This window comes from Phyllosticta citriasiana (assembly GCF_038021145.1).
Source record: "Phyllosticta citriasiana strain CBS 120426 chromosome Unknown IWZ02scaffold_8, whole genome shotgun sequence".
Lineage (NCBI taxonomy): Eukaryota > Fungi > Ascomycota > Dothideomycetes > Botryosphaeriales > Phyllostictaceae > Phyllosticta > Phyllosticta citriasiana.
This window is the reverse complement of record NW_027117285.1, coordinates 1,460,696-1,480,506: the sequence shown is the minus strand read 5'-3', so window position 1 is coordinate 1,480,506 and position 19,811 is coordinate 1,460,696. Positions and strand designations below refer to the sequence as shown.

General features: G+C 55.6%; 5 protein-coding genes across 5 annotated transcripts; 2 read left to right on the top strand and 3 right to left on the bottom strand.

Moving 5' to 3' along the window:
* Positions 1-543: 543 nt before the first annotated feature.
* IWZ02DRAFT_491629 (uncharacterized protein) lies at positions 544-2,499 on the top strand (the record flags this gene model as incomplete). Its single annotated transcript, XM_066769757.1, has 1 exon — positions 544-2,499. One exon carries the CDS (start codon positions 544-546, stop codon positions 2,497-2,499), a length of 1,956 nt encoding a protein of 651 aa, XP_066621905.1.
* A 3,097-nt stretch (positions 2,500-5,596) lies between these two features.
* IWZ02DRAFT_491628 (NADP-dependent oxidoreductase domain-containing protein) lies at positions 5,597-6,657 on the bottom strand (the record flags this gene model as incomplete). Its single annotated transcript, XM_066769756.1, has 2 exons — positions 5,597-6,007; positions 6,061-6,657. The coding sequence occupies 2 exons, from the start codon at positions 6,655-6,657 to the stop codon at positions 5,597-5,599; spliced, it is 1,008 nt and encodes a 335-aa protein (XP_066621904.1).
* A 642-nt stretch (positions 6,658-7,299) lies between these two features.
* IWZ02DRAFT_300283 (HAD-like domain-containing protein) lies at positions 7,300-9,175 on the top strand. The gene has a single exon (XM_066763924.1). It carries the CDS (start codon positions 7,753-7,755, stop codon positions 9,163-9,165), a length of 1,413 nt encoding a protein of 470 aa, XP_066621903.1. The 5' UTR covers positions 7,300-7,752; the 3' UTR covers positions 9,166-9,175.
* Positions 9,176-11,716: 2,541 nt separating this feature from the next.
* Positions 11,717-15,163, bottom strand: IWZ02DRAFT_454864 (armadillo-type protein). The gene is made up of 8 exons (XM_066767754.1): positions 14,937-15,163; positions 14,799-14,877; positions 14,279-14,748; positions 14,038-14,222; positions 12,796-13,985; positions 12,615-12,746; positions 12,006-12,551; positions 11,717-11,959 (listed from the first exon to the last, which is right to left on the bottom strand). The coding sequence occupies exons 1-8, from the start codon at positions 15,024-15,026 to the stop codon at positions 11,730-11,732; spliced, it is 2,922 nt and encodes a 973-aa protein (XP_066621902.1). The 5' UTR covers positions 15,027-15,163; the 3' UTR covers positions 11,717-11,729.
* Positions 15,164-15,542: 379 nt separating this feature from the next.
* Positions 15,543-19,748, bottom strand: IWZ02DRAFT_454863 (NUC185 domain-containing protein). The gene is made up of 5 exons (XM_066767753.1): positions 16,987-19,748; positions 16,696-16,935; positions 16,385-16,609; positions 16,149-16,328; positions 15,543-16,099 (listed from the first exon to the last, which is right to left on the bottom strand). Exons 1-5 carry the CDS (start codon positions 19,693-19,695, stop codon positions 15,599-15,601), a joined length of 3,855 nt encoding a protein of 1,284 aa, XP_066621901.1. The 5' UTR covers positions 19,696-19,748; the 3' UTR covers positions 15,543-15,598.
* Between the last annotated feature and the right edge of the window lie 63 nt (positions 19,749-19,811).

The window sequence follows — 19,811 nt, the reverse complement described above, 5'->3', positions numbered from 1 at the left end:
GAAAGACCACCACCGACGCTTCTCCTTTCTATTCTCATCACTTCCATGCTACCAGATAGCAGAGCTTACTTGGCCTGCATGCGGGCAATCCTTGATTTTCCCACGTTGCAAATCATCACGTTTTACTCTCTCTGCACTTGCTCCTCCGCTTTTCACAAGCTCCACCCGTTCCTCTTGCGTCGTCGCTAAGGCCTTGGCTTGAGAAGATGCAGTCTGCATTGAAGTGCACATATTCTGCCACGGCAACGACCCATCAAGCATGTTTGTTACATGCATTCCAGTAAGTCAAGGTACGTGCATGCTACACCAGAATCCGCTAACTGACCTCTCTTGTGATTTCACAAGATAAAAAACAATCACAACCTCGACCGTGATGCTACTAGATGTTGCTAGCCTGCAGCAGAAGTAGGCTTAGTGGACCCACGCATCGCCTTTCCACCCCTCGCTCGCCTCTGCTATAAGTTCATGCTTGACGGGACAGCCGACTTTGCAACGCCTTTTGTTTGTCGTTTTCCCCCCAGATAGACATAGTTCCGAACGAATATGAGGGCTCGGCGGCTGCAGTTCTTCGTCCAGGTCGCGGTGCTCGGGCACCATCTCTCCGGGCTGCTTGGAGGAGGCGTGTCGGCTGCGCCCATCATCGCCCCCGATTTGGCCTCTGGACCCTCCGTCGACGGCCATCACTCTCACCTTGACGGACACTTGGGGTCGCCGTCGTCGCTGATCCAGATCGCCATCGAGCAATCTGTGCACACCGGCCGTTTCAAGCAGCTCTTTCCCCTGCTTGGGAGGATCCCTGAGCAGAACGGTGCATACACCCTAGAGTCTCGAAGCTCTTTTGACCTATACTCCCACCATGGGGAGCCACGGGCACTCTCTCCGCCGCTACGACGCCCGATGACACGGAAGCAATCAGTCTCCAAACACATGAAACGCAAAGAAATCAACCACATGTGGGACCACAAGGACAACGAGAAGCTGAGCCCCGAAGAGAAGAAGAAAGAGAGGGAAGAGAAAAAAAAGAAGAAGGCACAAGAAAGGGCCCAGGAGCAGGAAGAAGGCGAGGCAAGAAGCAAACCCAAAGAAGCCAAACTCGGCCCCAAACAGGAGGAATCCCTCATCGACCTGACCCGCAAGCTGGCCGGCAACTTCACCGAAGCCGACGAACTGGCCATCAGTGCGCTCCCGACGCACCAGCAAAAGGACGCCGCGCAGCAGATGATCGATGACAGGACTGAAGCCGCCATCGGGAACTTGACGGCAGAAGAGAAGAACACCATTTTGCTCGAGATACCCGATCAGAAGGAGGAGGAGATATTCATTCAGTATTTCCCCGCCTTCGACACGCGCTCGTCCAACGTGACGGACAAGCTGAGCCCGGGCGCGCTGGCGCTGCGAGACTTCCTGCGCGAATGGATAGACGAGTCCGGCGGCATGATGGTGCCGCACAAGGGCAAGCACGGGGTGCACAAAAGATGGGCCTTGGCCTTGAAGTCGGGCAGCAGACTCATCGCCCAAATCGTGAAGCTCTTCTCCAAGCTTTCGAGCGTCCTGCGCATCGGGCGTATTGCGAGGGCCGCTTCGCGGATCAGACTCAAGTTTGCGGGGCTGAGGCAGACGGTCCGGTCGGGCAGGTGGAAAGCGCTGTTCAGGGGCAAGGAAGACAAGGCGATTGTGAGAGCTGTGCAGAGGAACGGCAGGGCGACGCGAGCAGAGGCTGAAGCCGTCGAGAACGGCGCCACCGAGGGCATGACCTCCATCCAAAGAGAGGCGTACGAGGCGGGCGGCAGGTCCGTGGTCGACGGCGCCAGGGGCGAGGAAGGGCTGCATCAGACTGTCAACGAGGCCGGCCGCATCGACCAAGCGGCCATGAGGGCCGAGTTCCGAGCCAGCGAGCGAGCGGCGTCGGCGGGCGGCGAGGCGGGTCGGAGCAGCAGGGCAGCCACGGCGGAGCACAACGCGCACGTTTGGCAGTCTGGGGTGAGACCGACAAGAGAGTTGGACGCCAAGGACCTCAAGTGGCATCAGAAAGTTAGCGCCAAGGTGGGCAAAGTTGGCGGTAAGTTCGGGAAAGCATTGTTTTACGCCGACCCCATCATAGATGTCGGCATGATGGTTGGCATGACAGTCGGCAGCCAGGGAAATAAGAATGAAGGGGCAGCTGCGTCGGGGGGGAATACTGGCAATGGTGCTCAAGGATCTGCTACTGGTGGTGGTGGTGGTGGTGGTCGAGACAAACAGCCAGTTGGTGAGGACTTCAAGCCTCCCAAGGGAAAGAAAAAAGCCTGTCTCGACTGCGACAGAAAACCCGACGGTGGTGCCATTCCCATGGTTCCTGAACCACCATTCGGCACGGATCGAAATTGTCTGGACTGTGACGAGAAACCCGGTGAAGGTGGAAAAGAGAAGAAAAGGGACAAGAAGAAAAAGGACAAGAAGAAAGAGGACCAGAAGAAAAAAGACAAGAAGAAAATAGACAAGAAAGAGAAGAAGGACTAGAAGGACGGCAAGCCCAACCGAGGATAGGGGCATGACATCTGAGAAAACGGAGCCAGTGTTTACTCCACACAGGCAGGTCATGTTCAGGCCCGGAAACGGGATTCTCTTTGCTCTGGAAATGCGACGTGGAAGCAAGCGACCAGCCACACACCACGAAGGATGTCATTATTCACCTCGAGGCAGCGACAGCGTGTCGAACCGGCTTGGTGACACACCTAGACCAGGAGGTTTGTCACAGGAGAGGCCCGCGTTGAGGATCGGATCCATCACCACAACAAGTTCGTACTCGACAAGCAATGGGGAGCGGGCAAGGAGTAGGGAAGGCTCCATTCACCATCATCACGGACGGTAGAAAGACATGAAGACAAAGGTACACACGTAGTAATCCAGCGAACTAATAGTGAAAGCGTTTTAGTAAAAGCAATAGCAAAGAGAATGCTCAAGGTTCTTTCTCGGGACAAAACCATCCGAGGCCTTTCCCCTTTGTAGTTACAGAAGCGAGCGAGCGACAGACAGACCGAGTGCAAAGAAAACGTAATTGCCGTCGAAGAAGAAGAGAGAAAGCCAGCACGGCCAGCTGTGAGTGCATGCATGTATGCTGCACGCGCTGCAGAATTGGCACAGGCAAAGTACCTTAGGTACGTACCGCGGCAGCGCCGCCCGTCCGCCCGTCTGCCGTGCGCCTCGAGACGAATTGTCTGCGCTGCGTGCCTGCCACGACGTACGTGCATGCATGCACGCTGCTGTTGCCGGCGTACCTTAGGTAGTTACAAAAGGCGTGCGAGGCGTGTGTGGTGGGTTATGAGCTGAGCTTTGCGTCAGTCTGGAAGGGAGGGCGGCACGGCAGCGGCAGCGGCAGCGGCAGCTTTAGCTGTAGCAGCAGACAAGAAGATTGGGCCATGCCGCTGTCGAGTGTTAAAGGTTGGTAGAGAGCAAGACCATGGTACTCGTTCTCCTTTCCTTGCTCTTCATTCATCAGAAGCCAGCCAGACCGCAAGAAGGGGGTAGATAGACTTCGTTGTGGTGGTCGTCGTCGTCCAACCGCAAACACGCAGCGCGAGTAATGCCGACACCTCGCTTCCCTCCGTTCAATTGTCAAGTAGCATGGCGTCATGGGCTGCAGCAGCAGCATGTAAGAGCCTTGACCTATGTAGCTACCTACAAGGATAAAAGTGTGAATTGAGTTTTTTTTTTTTTCTTTTTTTCCCTTCATTCTAAAATTGCCTCGTTGGCGTGCGTCAGCGCCACCACCATCACCACCATGGTGGTTCGTGAAAATTCTCAATGCTTCTTCTGGTACCCCCCCCCCCCCCCCCCCCCCCCCAGTCCCTGGCCAGCTCGTGTCTTCACGGGATGACGAGGAGGAGGTGGAGGTGGCGGCGGCGGCGGTGGTGGTAGTAGCGCTGACTCGAGCCTTGACACTGCTACTGCGGTGAAGAAGAGATTGAAAAGATGGATGGATGGATGGATTGAGGGGGAGAGATAGGTCGGTGGTTAAAGATGCCCGTTGGACAATGGCGGGAAAGTATCCGTCGGTGCCTTTGTTGGTGGGTTGTGGTGTGGCGGTGCCATCCCGTCCATACCAAGAAAGGCACAGGCGCCGCCGTCACAGTCGAAGCAGCTGAAATAATCCGTACCGTCGCGTTATCAGCCAGCTTTACAACAGCTAAAACAAGCTCAGGTCCCTGCAGACGGACATGAATTCGCGTCGAGGCACACCACATGTATTCTCTCGTCCATCCAAACACGACGGCCCTGAGCTTGCTGTGCTCTGCGTGCGCTGCGTGCGGCATTTGTGCAACCTCTTCATGTTCATCCGATCCCATCGGCGCACCGCACACGCACGTGCATGTCCTATCTCCCGTGCTCCCGTCATCTCAATCAACTTCTTCTAGTCGGCCAATCGACCATCAGCATCGCAGCCATCCATCCATCCCTCATCAATAATCGACCAAGTTAGAAGGCATACCAAACTAACCATAACATATCGAGCGCACGGCCTGCAGCAGAGCTAGACAAGCCCAAACGTTTTTTCTGCCGTCAACGCCGACGAGGTCCAGATATGCAGGTAAGGGTAGCAAAGGGTAGAGCCTAGCTGGCAGACGCGGCCCGTAGCCGGAACGCCTTTAAACCACCTAGGTACCTAGCGTGGCTGGGGATAGGGCCGTCAGGTTTCAATCGCAGGCGCACGCACTTCCGTTCAAACAATAGCTCCCCACTCCACTCCACTCCACTCCACTCCACTCCACCCAATCAGCCCACCCAGGCGCACACAGGGGCCAATGGATACCTATGCAAGAGCCCCACGTGCCGGCCCCACCAGCACCACCCACCAGCCAAGCAGACATGGAGCAAGCGAGCTCGCTGTGCATGGCACAAATCGGCGTCATGATGAAACGATGATAGAAGGAGGCTGGGGCCATACGCATACATATATACATACATATGCATATATGCCTGCCTGCGGTGCCTGCCTGTCTGGCTGCTGGAAAGATTGTGCGAGTACGACGTCGTCTTTGTGCCGAGAGACCGAGAGCGAGAGAGCGAGCGAGCTTGCCGCCCGCCGGGCTGTGCCATGTGCTGATGAGAGGGACTGGACTGGAGCCACCTAGCCAGCCGGCCGATCGAGGGAGGGCCCGGGTCGTCCGTCAGCCCAAAGAGGAAATGTGTTTTTTCCTGGGTGCCCCTCCATCACGTGTCGTTGCTGGGGTCGGGCAGGTCGGGTAGGCACCAGGTAAGTACAGATGGGAATTTGTCAGATACACGAGAAGCAATTGAAAGCATTGAGACATCATGGTAAAGAATCGAAAAGGTCGAAATGAGCATCGAACCATTGTCGCGACTGCGGCATCGCGCCGACATCGGACAGCGACATAACGGTACCCCGCCGTGCAGCCAAAAAAAAAAAAAAACAAGAGGGCCTGTCAAACATTCGTGGCGGCATTTCAGGAGTCTATTTACAATGAAACGTGCTTCTCGTCTGGATATCCTCATTACTGCTTCACCAGGAAGCCTCTAAACAACGTGCTTTTGAATATCACCCGCAGAATAAAAAACCGATTTTTCCTCGTAGGAGTCTCTGCATTCGGGACCCCGTTCAAGCAATCGAGGTGCCGGCCTCGCGCGACTCCTCAGGCCAGACGTTGTAGCCAAAGGTGTCCTTCATGTTGACGAAGCGGGTGTGGCGGCCCTCGGCGACCTTGTTGACGGCCTCGAAGTCCTCGTCCGACAGGCTGGGGATCTGGAAGTTGCTCTCAATGCGCGAAGGGGTGGAGCTCTTGGGAAGGACGACGTAGCCGCGGCGCAGGCCCCAGGCGAGCAGGACCTGGGCGAGGTCGTAGCCGCTGCGGGTAGCAACCTCGTTGAGCGTCTTGTTGGTGCGGACCTTTTCGCCGGTCGTGGGGACCTGATCCTGCGAGCCAAGAGGAGAGTAGGCGGCGGGCAGGACGTCGTTCTCCTGGCAGAACTTGACGAGGGCGTCGTTGGGGAGGAAGGGGTGAATTTCGATCTGGAACTCATGTTAGAATCTTGCGATTTGACCACGGAAGGGCGAAACATTACCTGGTTGACAGTGGGCTTGACCTTGGCGAGCTTGAAAAGCTGCTGGAGTCTGGGAATGGTCCAGTTGGACACACCAATGGCCCTGGCCTTGCCAGAGTTGTAAATGTCCTCCATTGCGCGCCAGGTGGGCTCGGGGTTCTCGGTCAGGTCCTTCTTGATGATGTACTTGCCATCGGCGCCAATCTTGGGCATGTAGTTCTCATCCTTCTCGGCGGCAATGGGCCAGTGGACGAGGAAGAGGTCGATGTAGTCAAGGCCGAAGTTCTTGAGCGAGTTCTCGAAAGACCACTTGACCTCGTCAGGCTCGTGCAGGTGGTTCCAGACCTTGGTGCAGATGAAGATGTCCTCGCGCTTGACCGAGGGGTTCTCTTTAAGAAAGTCGCGGACGGCCTGGCCAACCTCCTCCTCGTTCTTATAGAACCAGGCGCAGTCAAGGTGCCTGTAGCCGACCTTCAGGGCGGCGATGACGGCCTTGTAGGACTCGCCCTTGGAGCCCTCGTTGGCAAAGGTGCCGAAGCCGAGGCCAGGGATCTTGACGCCGTTGTTAAGGGTGAAGGTGGTCTTGTTTGAGACGTCCTTGAGCTGGGTGAAAGGCATGGTGGTGGAGGTAAAGGATCTGACAGGGAATTGGGAGAATTGAAAGCGTGCAGATGGTGGAACAGCGGTCAAGATGCGGTGGGCGTCAAAACGGGCAAAATGGGACGAGAAAAGACGGGCACGAGGCAGCGCCATGGCTGATATAGCAGGCAGGAGGGTCGATGATGGCAACGGCGAGCGGTGGATCGGGTAGCAGGGTGCAGGCAGGTGTGCAGGCAATGGTTGGCCTCCAACATGATGAGCTTGAGCACAGATGGTGTGGACTGGACGGACAACGAGTCGACGGCGGGACAATGATGGGGCGGGGTGATGTCACCGAGTGGATCGCTCCGAAATGGTCGCGGCAGGAAGCCCGCTTTTGGTGACGTAAGAGGGACTGCGAGTCAGAGGGGGGGGGGGAATGCGGTGGTGGTGGTGGTGATGAAGAAGTGAAAGGCAGAAGGATGTCGTCGTCGTAGTCGTCGTCGTCGTCGTCGTTGTCGTCGTCGTCGTCTCCAGCAGATTCGGTATTGTAGCGTATAAAACAAAAATTTCGTCGATTAGGGTTTGAGGTGGGCGGCGGTACGGAACACGTCCCGTATGTAAAGAAAATCAGCGGCAGGGATTTCCAAAGCCACCACCGCCACCACATCCCGACATCCCGACATCCCGACATCCTTCACCGTCGCAACACCACAACCGCACCGCATGGCATACTGGACATGTATCGACCGCGGACTCTCTTCGGCCTCCCTACGTCACTGAAACTCATGCATGCATGCTAGTCATGATGAAGCGTCCACCGCCCCGCCCCTCAGGGACTTGGTTCTGCCCAGGACCAACCATGGCTCCGCTGTTGGTCCCGCTTTTGGCTGACCAAGGCCTTCCGGCGAGGACCCTTTTTCGTGATACGGCACGATGATGTCGCTTGTGGGCCATGGCTCCAAACGCTGCCGGAGCTATACGGAATCGCCCGTCCTCCGTCGAAACTACATGGTCCCGTCAATATATACCCCCTTCGCGCCTTCTTTGCCTCGCATCTGCTCCACCTGACGTATTCCTTGACACCACCTCTTCGCTTCTCCTCTCCGCCTCACCGTACCTACCACCTTCAAAATGCCTGCCGAGGAGCAAAACAACAACAGCCTCGCCATCCCTGGCGAGAACAACGATGGCCCCATCGAGGTGCCTGCCACCAGGTCCTCCATCTCCGAGGCCTCCAAGTACATGCACACCCTTAGCGCCGCTCCCTCGATGAAGGACAGGAGAGGCTCCCGCAATTCCTTTGGCGTCTCCCTCCCCATCCCCAGATCCAAGAGGCAGTCGAGGCTGTCCTCTGTCCACTACCCCGATGGCGAGCGTCCAACCAGGCCGGGCATGCCCGTCATCCAGCCCTCCCGTGACCTCCTCGCCTCCCAGGTTCAGTCTCTGTCGCTCGACAAGGTCCAAAAGGCCAAGAACATGGCCTTTGCCTTTGACATCGACGGTGTCCTTGTCCACGGTGACCGTCTGATCCCCGAGGGAAAGCGTGCCCTTGAGATTCTCAACGGCGACAACGAGCTCGGCATCAAGATCCCCCACATCTTCCTGACCAACGGCTCCGGAAAGCCCGAGCAGGCCCGTTGCGAACAGCTCACCAAGATCCTCAAGAACCCCGTCTCCATCGACCAATTCATCCAGTCTCACACGCCCATGCGTGCCCTGGCCGAGTACTACAACACGGTCCTCGTCGTCGGTGGCGAGGGCTACCGCTGCCGCGAGGTCGCCGAGCAGTACGGCTTCAAGGACATTGTCGTCCCTAATGACATTGTCGCCTGGGACCCCACCATCGCCCCGTACCGCGTCTTCACCGACGAGGAGCGCGCCACCTCGAGGCCCCGCGACTTTTCCAAGACCAACATCGAGGCCATTCTCGTCTTCTCCGACTCGCGCGACTACGCCACCGACATGCAAATCATCATGGACCTGCTCCGCAGCGAGAACGGCCGTCTGACGACCCTCGCCAAGGACCCCGTCTCGCAGCGCATCCCCATTTACTTCTCGCAGGGTGACTTGCTCTGCCCCAGCGAGCACTGGTACCCCCGCATGTCGCAGGGCGCCTTCCGCGTCGGCTTTGAAGCCATGTACAAGGCCCTGACCGGTGTCGACCTCGAGCGTGTCGTCTACGGCAAGCCCGAACTGGCCACGTACAAGTACGCCGACGAGGTCATGACCTCGTGGATGGAGCAGCTGCACGGCGAGGAGAAGCTGCCCCAGAACATCTACATGGTCGGTGACAACCCCGCGTCCGACATCATTGGCGGCAACATGTACGGCTGGAACACGTGCCTTGTCCGCACCGGTGTCTTCCAGGGCGGCGAGAACGACGAGGAGAACCCGGCCTCGTTTGGCGTCTTCGTCAACGTGCTCGAAGCCGTCAAGACGGCCCTGCGCAAGGAGCTCGGCGACGACTTCAAGTTCGAGTTTGACGAGAAGAGCATCAACCCTGTCCTTCACGCCGAGAAGGCCGCCGCCTCTGCCATTGAGTAAACAGACAAAAGTCTTTCATCTAGACTTTGCACCCGTTTGGTAGTGGCGCCGCACCACCGCAGCGCGGTCCTGCCGCCTTTTTCTTGGCTTCTCTTTTCGATACCCAGCTTCCTTGTTGGTCGTTGCTCTCTCTTTCCCGCCCCGCTGCCGGGCTGAGCCTGGCAACCCACACACTTCTCTCAATAATGACGCGCCGCCATCTGCTTCGACCACGCGCAAGCATTACACGAAACACGACAAAAGAAAAATGCGAGGATTGGGAATTGATTGACGCGACGGGAAAAATCTTTTTCATTTTTACTACATCATGACGGCTGCTGCTGCTGCTGCTGCTGCTGCTGTTGCTATTGCTGTCCAACGCGACAACAACCAGCCAGCTGCAGAGGGTAACAAAAGGTGCATTCTAGACCTGATAGACTGTGTTGGGCGTTTTGTTTGTTACGTTTCGGTTCAATGTTTGCTTACTATCCTATACCACGCATGCCGACTGGAAAGTAGAATAGCCTGGCTACCAAAGATGGACGAAGGAAAGAAAGAAAGTCTTTGGGAATTACAATAGAGATTACGCACTCGTGAAGAAGTCTCTTCTGCCCTCCATCATGATGCTAGGTGCAATGTGATTGACTTCGTCGTCCATACCATGCAACTTTTAGGAGAAGCAGATTGGATACCCCACTCGATACTCGTCTCGCGGTCTGGCATTGGTCAATGTGATGAAGTATTTGAATTCGTCCACAGTGGACCAACGAACCGACTAATCAACCAAACATAGCCCTCCCTGCCTCCCTCCCTCGCCTTTCAACCTCTCGTAAACGACGGGAATCGGAGATTTGCGTGCGTGCCGTGTTTTCCCCGACTTACGTTCCTTCCTGCGTCAGTTCGTCATGATTTTACGCGGGCTGATCGGGGGACGACGGATGTGGGATGGGACGTTCAGGAGGTCGATCCAGACAGGAGGGCGGCCGAAGGAGAGGGAAGAGAGCGAGCGTTGAGCTGGATTGAGTGGTGAAGGGGAGAAAGAGGGGATGGAAGAAGGGTTCGAAGTAGGTGGATGAGATGTGAGATTTTGCTTCACAGATGCCGAGGCATTGTTTTGAACAAAGAAGATCGTTTGCCGTGTTCACTGCTGTCGTGCCACACGCCCCCCCCCCCCCCCCCATCCATCATCTTTTTGCTTACTATATATACCCTTACTTTCTTGCTCTTTTCCTTCTTTCTATTTCCCAACACACTCGATCTAGTGTAGTGTTGAAGTGTAGGCCTGGCCGGTTAGATTCGATCAGAGTAGATTGGATTGGACTGATGGCGAGCAAGGATGGAAGGATGGATTTGGACATGTAGATGATGGTGTGGAACGTAGACCAACCAACCAACCAACCGACCGACGAGGTGGTGGTGGTGGTGGTATTGGTGGTGGCGCGGATAGCGGATACATAGGTTGCTACTGCCGCCACCGCCGCCTCCGCCGACGACGACAAAGCAAATCTCTCATCCTCTCCCTTGTGGCATGGCATTCAACAGCTCACTCACTCACTCACTTACTCACTTACTCACGAACTCCCAAAAAACAAACAAGAAATGAATGGAATTTGCATTTGGCATTTCCTGGATGAATCACTCACTCACTCACCACCGCCCTACCACCCCACTTCCCTGCCGCTCTACTATCGTGTCTGCCGTCCATCCACCCACCCATCAACCACACAACCACCACCACCCGCCAACCAAACGAGAACAAGAGGAGAGGAACGCAAGAGAGAAAGAAAGAAAAAGAAAACACAAGGGAATTCAAAAAACGAAATCAAAAAAACGCCGGGTGGATGTTTGGAGTCCGGATGCATCGCTTTCAAGAGGACCAGAGAACCCTTTCCTATTGTTGTTGTAATTGTTGTTGTTTGTATGACTCATGGCTCGGGTGGTGGCAACGACGGTGACAATGACGGGGAATCCGGGTGGTTGGATGGGATGGATGGGTGCGATGGAGGTGGTGAGGGTTTGAGTGAGGTGGAATATTTTGACCTCGCAGTCACTTGGGGGAGATGAATAGTCTTGTAAAAGAAAACATAAAAGCGCAAAAAGAGGCAGGAAGAAGAAAGCTGACGACCGGCCTGGCTTGTTGTGATGGTGTGCAGGAGGCCATTGATTTGATTCGAACAATGTCATCGCTCGCTGAATCCGAAGGCGTGCTCAATTTGCACTTGGACGGGACGGTGTCAGTTTCAAGCCGCATACGAGGAATCCGTCTTATGCGACGGGCGGCTGCTGCTGATGGCCGTTGATGAGGTTCTGGCGCTCGAGGGCGAGAAGATCCGCCTGATAGACCGCCCCCTGCACTACCTGCTGCTCTTCCTGGTTGAGGTCCTTTGTCAGGGTCTCGTACAGCTGGGGCTGCTCCTGTTGAAGTCCTGTGCATCGTTAGCCTCGACTCTCCTCGACCTCAAAGACAACACTCACTTTGAAGAGTGCCCTTGAACAGGCCGTACGGCTCGAGCTTGTCAAGTGGCGTCTCTAGCAGACTTTCCTCCTCGAGCTCGTCGTCGTCTTCATCATCAGCGATGTTGAACTTATTGGCCTGCATTTTGGTCAACTGTGCTCTCGTGGGACGCGTCATGCATGGAGTGGCTTGGTACCTCCTCGTTGAGAAACTCGAGGTAGGCCGTGCTTTCGTCCTTGACGTCTTCTGCCTCGTCGCCCTCGTTGTTCCAGTCGCCCTCGCCCTCCCACTCCTCATCCTCATCCTCGTCATAGTCTTGCGTGAAAGAAAAGTCTTCCTCGCGCTTGGCCTCTTCCCGGTCTGCAAGGCGTTAATGGCATGTCAAAATATGTTGTGTCTGACTTACTCTTCATAGCAGCCGGCAGAGTCTGGAACAGCCTCACGATGCCGTTGAGCAGACGAGCCCAGCCCGGCTGTACACTGACTGGTACCTCCTGTGCGTTGAGAGTGAGCAGGGCAGCGATAGCGGCGATGGAAAGCTTCTTGTCGTGGACGCGGGTAAAGCTGTCAATGCTGGAGAACCATAGCGAGAAAAATTTGTTCGTCCAACCATTGGTCTCCATGACGTGTAGCGACAGGCGCGGGTTGTAGTAGATGGTGTTGATGACCATTTCCATCAAGTGGATGCGATAGGACTTGACCTTGGGCTCGTCGTTGAGGAGAACCCCCATTGGCAGCGTCACAAACTCGGGGATGAACTCGTCAATGTGGCCGCGGAGGGTAAGCATCAGAATCTCGGCCAGCTTGCAGCCGCAAATGCGGTCGACACCGCCGACCTTGTCGTCCTTGAAAATCGTGCGGATCATGTCCACAATGGCCTCGAGGTAGGCATGTTGGGTGATGAGCGCCTCATAACCGTAGGTGACGAAGTTTTCGAGCGCCGGAAGCATATCTTTGGTGTATAAGTATTTGTATGGTTCGTCCGGCTCTGGCATATGGTCGACGGCAAACATACCTTCAAGGTACAGCTCAGCGCCAGCCTTGAATGTTCTATGAATCAGTTCAAAGGCTTGCCACATGGTGGGAGAGATGCTCTTGGCGGCAAATGTGCAGCTGTCAATGATTTCAAAGACCTCGTTGTACAAGTCTGGATGCGCGTCAGCTCTGTTATAGTCTAATATTGGGGACAGGTTTACCGTAGAGCTTGTTCTCGAGGGTTATGGAAATTACGGGCATAAGGATGGTCTCCAAGTGGAGCAAGAGCTCTGGCGTGCTCTCCAGAGTCAGGATCAGAGTACCAATAGTCTGCAACACACCAAGGGCAGTAATGCTCTTGTCATCCAAGTAGTCGCCAAACGTGTCGTCATCGTCCTTTTGCTGGTTGCGCTCCAGGAGCTCACGAACAATGCGGAGGTACGTGTCCCGCAGCTGCTCGCTAAGAGCAACGGCAAAGGGCGTCAACTCGGCCGCAAAGACCTCGACAAAGTCTTCCATTACATTTGCCAGCGCATCCACGTCGACCTCGTTGGCGAGCTTGAGCAGCTGCTGCATGACCTGAGGAATGTTTTGTTGCATCCGGGTGCGAATGACTTCGTGTCGGATCAAAGGCTGGAGGGCAAGCGCAGCCTCAACGCGGACGGGAAGTGCAGGATCGGCCATGGATTCCAGAATGTTGGAGTAAATGACGATCAGGTTGTTTTGGTCCTTGAAGTTGAGCTGCTCAAACTTCTCCAGGGTGTCGCAAGCACGGGCCCTCAAGAAACCATGCGGGCTGCGGAATTCGGGAAAGACATGACGGACGAAGAAGTACTCGACTTGATCCGCGATGGGGCTCTTTTTGCCCAAAATCACATTCGCGAGCGTACCAATCATGCGCAGGGCTCCCTCCTTCAGGCGCGGGTTCTTTTGGTCATCCGGCGCCGATTCGTACTGGCTGACTATGCCGTTGATGTAGTTCAGAATCAAAAAAGTCTGCTTCCGGCGCGCCTTGGTCAGGGTGACGAGGAAGTTCGTTGCTGCGACATCAGGCGACGAGACTTCTTCGTAAAAGTTGAGCTTGCGGTGGAGGTACTCCTGCGGGTCAGTCTCGAACAACTCAATGTCCTCGTCCGACTGGCACAGAACCGGGAAGATGAGATGCGAAATGAGACCTTCGATATGGGGCTTGAGATGGTTCCACATGGATTTTGGCCGCACGCACTCGTCCAAGAACGCCAGGGTATACGACAGACACGCCTTGCTCAACCACGTCGTCTTGGCGACCCATTTTTCAACCTGCTGGAGATAGCCCTTGAGGATTTCTGGCGCAAAGACGTCGAGGAAGGTTTTGGCAACGGCAGAGTAGTCGACCTCGGCGCTCTTGCTCAACGTTGACGGGTTGCCGTACCTGATGGCATTTGTTAGAGCGGGGATGCGCACCATTCAAAACGGGGCCATACCTAACAAAGAGTCTGTTCAGATTAGCGTACGCCCACTTCTTTGCCTTCCACCAATGGTTTGTCTCGCGCTCTTCCAGATCTTCGGGCAGCGCGCACAACGGCGCTTCCTTGGCGACCACGTTTAAAAAGAGCGAGCACCATCCGACCATGGTCTGCTGGTCGCGCAGCGGGGTGGGCAGTTCGAACTGCGGAGAAGGGTCAGACATGTGCCCATGCAGCAAACGGCGGGGAGCGTGCTCACGTAAATGGCGTGCTTGTAGACCTTGAGAATGGTCCTCAGCATCTCGCCAGCCTCCAAGCTAGTTTCGCCGACCAGTCTGGTGCCAATGTTCAGGAGCTGGGGAAACGTGACCTGGACGATGCCGTCAAACTCGTGCCGGTCCTCGGTGGCCTTGAAGCGATATATCCTGCAAATGGCGAGCAGGCATTGTATGCCAGCGAAGACGGAGTTCGCGTCTCCGGCGTTGAGCAGCTGTTGGGTGATGTCGAGGAATTCGGGCCATTTGCTAGGAAAGTCGTAGGATAGGATTTTCTGCAGGGTGGGGATGAGCTGGGCGCGAATGGGCGGGGCCGAGGTGGCGAGGACGGGGACGAGGCGTTTGCGGAAGTTTGCCTTTTCGTCCTCTGGTATGGGCTTCGCGTTTGTTGCCTGCGAGTACTCTTCGGAGACGGACCAGCCCTTGGTTATGCGATTCTTGAGGTAGACGACGGCTAGCTTGGTCAGCGCGGAGGGGCAGACAGACAGGGCGGGGACGACGTACTGGACAGGCGCACGCCAGCCTCCTGCTCGGCCTCGAGGATGTCGAGCAGGGCATCTGGAAAGCCGGGCTGGTCTTCTGCCTGGATGGTGTCAGTACTCAAATTTTCTTTGGCGGGAGCGGGCGGTGCGTCGGAATTACGTATTTGAGGTCGATTTCAGCCTGGCGACGAGCGTCGGCGTTGCTCTCCAAGGTCGCGGCGATGCGACTTCTGAGGCCAGCGACATCCATGGTGTTGAAATTCTTTTGGGGTGGTTGCCGGGATGGAGGGATTCGTCGGCGGCCCAAGGGCAGGGCAGGGCAGGGCAGGGCGGATGCAAGAGCGCGGCGCGGCGGGCTAACCGGGCAGGTAGGCGTAGCCCGGGGCACGAAGCGACGGATGAGGCGAGGGAGCACAAAAGACTCGAGATGCAGGATAGGATAGGACAGGATAGGATAGGACAGGACAGGCAGGACAAGACACAAGACGCGCGTGTGCGTGTTCCGTACGTGGGCGTGGGCGTGGGCGTGGGCGTGGGCGTGGGCGTGGGCGCGGGCGTGGGCGTGGGCGCAGGCGTGGGCTGGGCTGGGCTGGGCTGGGCTGGGCGGGTTCCGTCCGTGTGTGTGGTGTGGTGGTGGGTGCGGAGGGGTTTGCTTGCTGGTTCTGCCTTGTGCGGGCGGTAAGAGGAGCGAAGAAGAAGAAGAAGAAGGAGAAAAAGAAAAAAAAAAAAAAAAAAAAAAAAGTCATGGCCTGCGTTGGCCGCGACGTGATTGGACAGCTCAAACGACAACACAGAGCTCGCCATTTGTTTATTATTACCTTGCTACAAGTATAGACTCGCCGCATTGCAAATGTCCCGCTTGATCAGCTCCTGGCACGTCTGCATCTTCGTATACAGCGTCGGGTCGCCAATGATGCGCGCCGCATTCTTCACCTCGCGGCACGTCTCGTCCAACCGCGTAATGACGCGCACTATCGTCCCCTCCACGACATCTGTCAAGTCGGTAATGCGGTTGAATGACATGCCCCGCGCCCACTCGTAAACCACCTCGACCATGCCGAACCGCGGCCGGCTGACAAAGTCGTTTGAGTCCTCCGCCGATAAAATCACCTGGTGGAGCGTCTGTATGTGGTTGACCTTCTCCGAAATCTCGACAATCTTGGCTTGCCCTTCTTCCAGCCGGGGCGTTAGCGTTGGCGTCACGTCCGTCTTTTCCTGGAAGACAAACGCCGACAGCAGCGCCGCAATCTCCTCGGGCTCAAAGTCTGCTAGCACGTTTTCCAGGATGAGCTCCGTCAAGACCAATTCGTCCGCAGAGTGAATCTACACTCGTCGTCAGTCTTTACCCACCAGCAAACTCAACGCCGCTCACCTCGCACGCAACCTTGCCCTTGAGCTCCACCCGCGACTTGTCGTCGATGAACCCAAGGTCCTTGAGCACTGAAATGCGCTGCTCATAGTCCGGCAGCAGCTGCAGATTCTGATCTGACATCAGCTGACGCAACTGCGCAATGTTTTCCTTGATGAGCCATTCATCGTGCTGCATGGCAAACTGCAAAAATCCGTCAGCGACAAGAACGCCACCATGAGGCTGCCGTCAAAACTCACGTGTTGAAGAAACTTGGGACACTCCAGACACTTTCGCTGCTGGGCCGTTTCTGCCTTCTTCTTCCGGTCCTCGAGGACCTGTCTAGACGCCAAATCTTTGACGAATTTGTTGAGGTTAATTTCCTCCCAGTCCCCGAAGGACCAACATTCGCATAACGGCTGGAATTCCTCGCGAGCCAAAGTGAGAGCGTCTGATTCGCTCTTGAGCACTTCAGCCAAATCGACCTGGGGGGGGAAAGCATGTTAACGTTACCTCTTTTTACCACACTGACAAGTTGATTATAAGAAATTTTTGGGGCGGATAGATTGACCTTGATATGGGCGACTGTGATGCTCTCCACGTCGTTGAGTGGAACAGTAGTCGCCTTCAGTTTGATCTCGGATGCCTTTTGTGGCAGTGGCGCAAAGAAGCGCGAAAATTCGGGGAGGTATGGCAGCAAGTCACTCGGCTGCCGCTTGACGTTTGTGCCAATCTCGAGAACTGACACGGTCGGTTCGTGCCCTTTGCTGATTCCATGTCGGAGCAGCATGCCGGCAGTACGTATGCCATCCTAACATGGGTCAGCTCTCCATGGCAACTGGATATGTTCTTGCGTGCTTACCTCGGTCTTGTAGACAATCAAACGGCGAGGGTCGAAGAGCTGTTTGCCAACTGGAGTAGCCAGCAGAGCCAAGTAGATCTCCGTCGTGAGCCTCTGGTAATCCACGCAAGCTTGGTGACAGATTTCCAAGTCCACGTCGCATATCTCGCAGGGCTCGCGTTTGATCTTTTCCAAGTCTGCTTCAGATAGTTTGACAGCCTTTTCATGTTCAGGAAGCAGAGCTTGCGTGGCGTTTTCGCTGAAGCTCCGTTTGATCATCTCTTCAATCTTAAGCGCTTCCACCCTCAGCAAGTTGAGGATCATGTTGTACGTCAGCCTGAATTGGGAACGCAGCTTCGTCGGTTCTCCCAAGATCATTTGGCGCAGTCGTGCAGCAGGAGGTGCTTCATCGGCTCCTGGCGTCACGATAATGACTGACCCTACCGGATCAAGACCTCTACGGCCAGCCCGACCGGCCATTTGAGTGTACTCTCCTGGCAAGAGGTCTCGGAACTGTCTCCCATCGTGCTTGCGGTATCCCGAAAAGACGACTGTTCTTGTTGGCAGATTCAGACCCATGGCAAAGGTCTCGGTTGCGAAAAGAACCTTGACAAGAGTCTTTGCAAAGAGAATTTCTACCACCTCCTTGACAATTGGTAGCATTCCTCCATGATGGACAGCAATGCCGCGACTAAGGAGTTCTCGCAGACGTCGAATCTGAGGCAGAATTCTGTCTTCGGGCTTGAGGCGCGCGATGGACTTTTCAATCGTCATGTGGATGGCACTCTTCTCAGAGGCTGTGCAGAAATCGAGGTTGGACAGAGCATCGGCATTCTCTTCGCATCGTTTCTTTGAGAATACAAAGACACAGGCGGGGAGCAAGTTCTCCTTGCGAAGGTGTTGGACGAGATGAACCCAGATGTTCTTGTCTTGTGCGGCCGTAGTCCGACCTCCACCGCGACCAGTGCGAGCAATGTTTCCTCGTCCACGTTGTGCAGGTGGGCCACCTCTGCCTCCTTGTTGGCCTCCACGCTGAGCACCGCCGTGTTGTCCACCTCTGCCGCCGCGCTGATCCTGACCACGTCCGCCTCTTGAACTGCCGCCTCTGGACGCGTTGGAGTCTTGAGACACCGTCACCTGCTTGACCTTGTCTTTACCCGAAAGAATGTCGTTCGCGTCTTTCCAGCCCTTTTCGATGAAGCGTTTCTCCGAGTCGACAATCTTGTGCATGGCCTTGTTCGACCACAAATAGTGCTCGAGAGGTACCGGCCGCTTTGGGGTCGAAATGACGTAAATGTTCTTCTTCTTGGTGCGTCCAACCCACGAAGCGAATTCATACGTGTTGGGGACCGTCGCCGATAGCAGGATGAGAGTGACGTGCTCCGGCAGCATAATAATCACTTCCTCCCAGACGACACCACGCTCCAAGTCATTCACGTAGTGAACTTCGTCGAAAATCACAAACTCGACGTCGCGGATGAGATCAGCACCGCGGTAAAGCATGCTTCGGAGAATCTCCGTCGTCATGATTAGACAGCTAGCTTCGGGACGGATCTGCACGTCGCCCGTCAGGATGCCTACGTCGTCGAATTCGTTCTTGAAATCTCTAAACTTTTGGTTGCTAAGAGCCTTGATGGGAGACGTGTAAATGGCTTTGGTCATGTGCTTGGCTGCTAGAGCAATGGCGTACTCGGCCACAACAGTCTTTCCGGCCGAGGTGTGAGCCGCGACGAAAACAGAGTCTCCGTTTTCCAAGTGGTAGATGGCTTCCTTTTGAAAAGTGTCTGGTTCAAAAGGCCACTCGCGAGCCATGTCAGGCACCAATTCTCTAAAGTTCGGCATGTCTCTATTGACGTCAACCATGTGGGCCCATTCCTTGCCGCTTCTCTTATTGGAAGCAGCTGAAAGGGATCCTCGTGGTGCTAGTGCTGGGAATTCGACGGGGAGAAGGGCGTCAATATCCTCTTCCTCCTCTGAAGCATCGCCATTGTCATCACTAGTATCAGAGGGCTTTTCGTCACTGCCAGGAGTCGTGGTAGCGTTGAGTTCAGGGGCGGGAGATGCTTCTTCGCCGAGCGCCTTCTCCACCTCATCGGCATTCTGACCGTCTGATATCGGTTTTTTGGTGAAGTCTAGACCGCGGTTGAAGCCCGGTGCAACCTCGAGCAGGCCTCCTTCGACGCCGAATTGGATGACCCGGTCAAGGCCACCTTGTTTGTTCACCCTGTCCAATTGTTGTCCCTGCAAATATTCGTCCTCCGCGGCAGCGACAGCCTCAACACCGTCCAGACCTCCAGGCGCGAACGGGAAAAAGCCCGCTGCACCTCGAACGAAGTTGGCTCTGTTGGCAGGCTTCCGAAGTAGCGAAGTCGAATTTTTTGCTGTCGCACTACTTGCGGGCACCGTTATTTCTTGGTATCCGGTGACGCGTCCTTCAAGGCCTTCACGGGTGAAACGAGTTATGGTACGCGTTTGGGTCGGAGCAAGCTCGAACAAGTCTGCGTAATTGGTTGGCGCGTCCCATCTCTGTTGAACGTCATTCAGCCAGCGAGTGTTGAATGATGTTGACGGTGTCAAGAATTCGTCTTCGAGCTCTTGCTTGAGTTCGTCTGTGGACCTTCGTGAGCGCTTCCGGGGGCGTCGCGCATCGAGAATCGCGTCAATGTCCGCGTCATCCAGTGAACTGGCAGCAAGGCTGACTCGTTCAAAGGACTGCGACAGCGACTTCATGTCGAGCCGGTAGCAGGAGTCTTGGGCGTTGTTGTCAAGTTCAGGTTCAGTTGTCCGCGAAAGTCTGGCGTCATCTCTCCGACCGCCGACACTCATGTGCAGCCCAGGCTTATCGC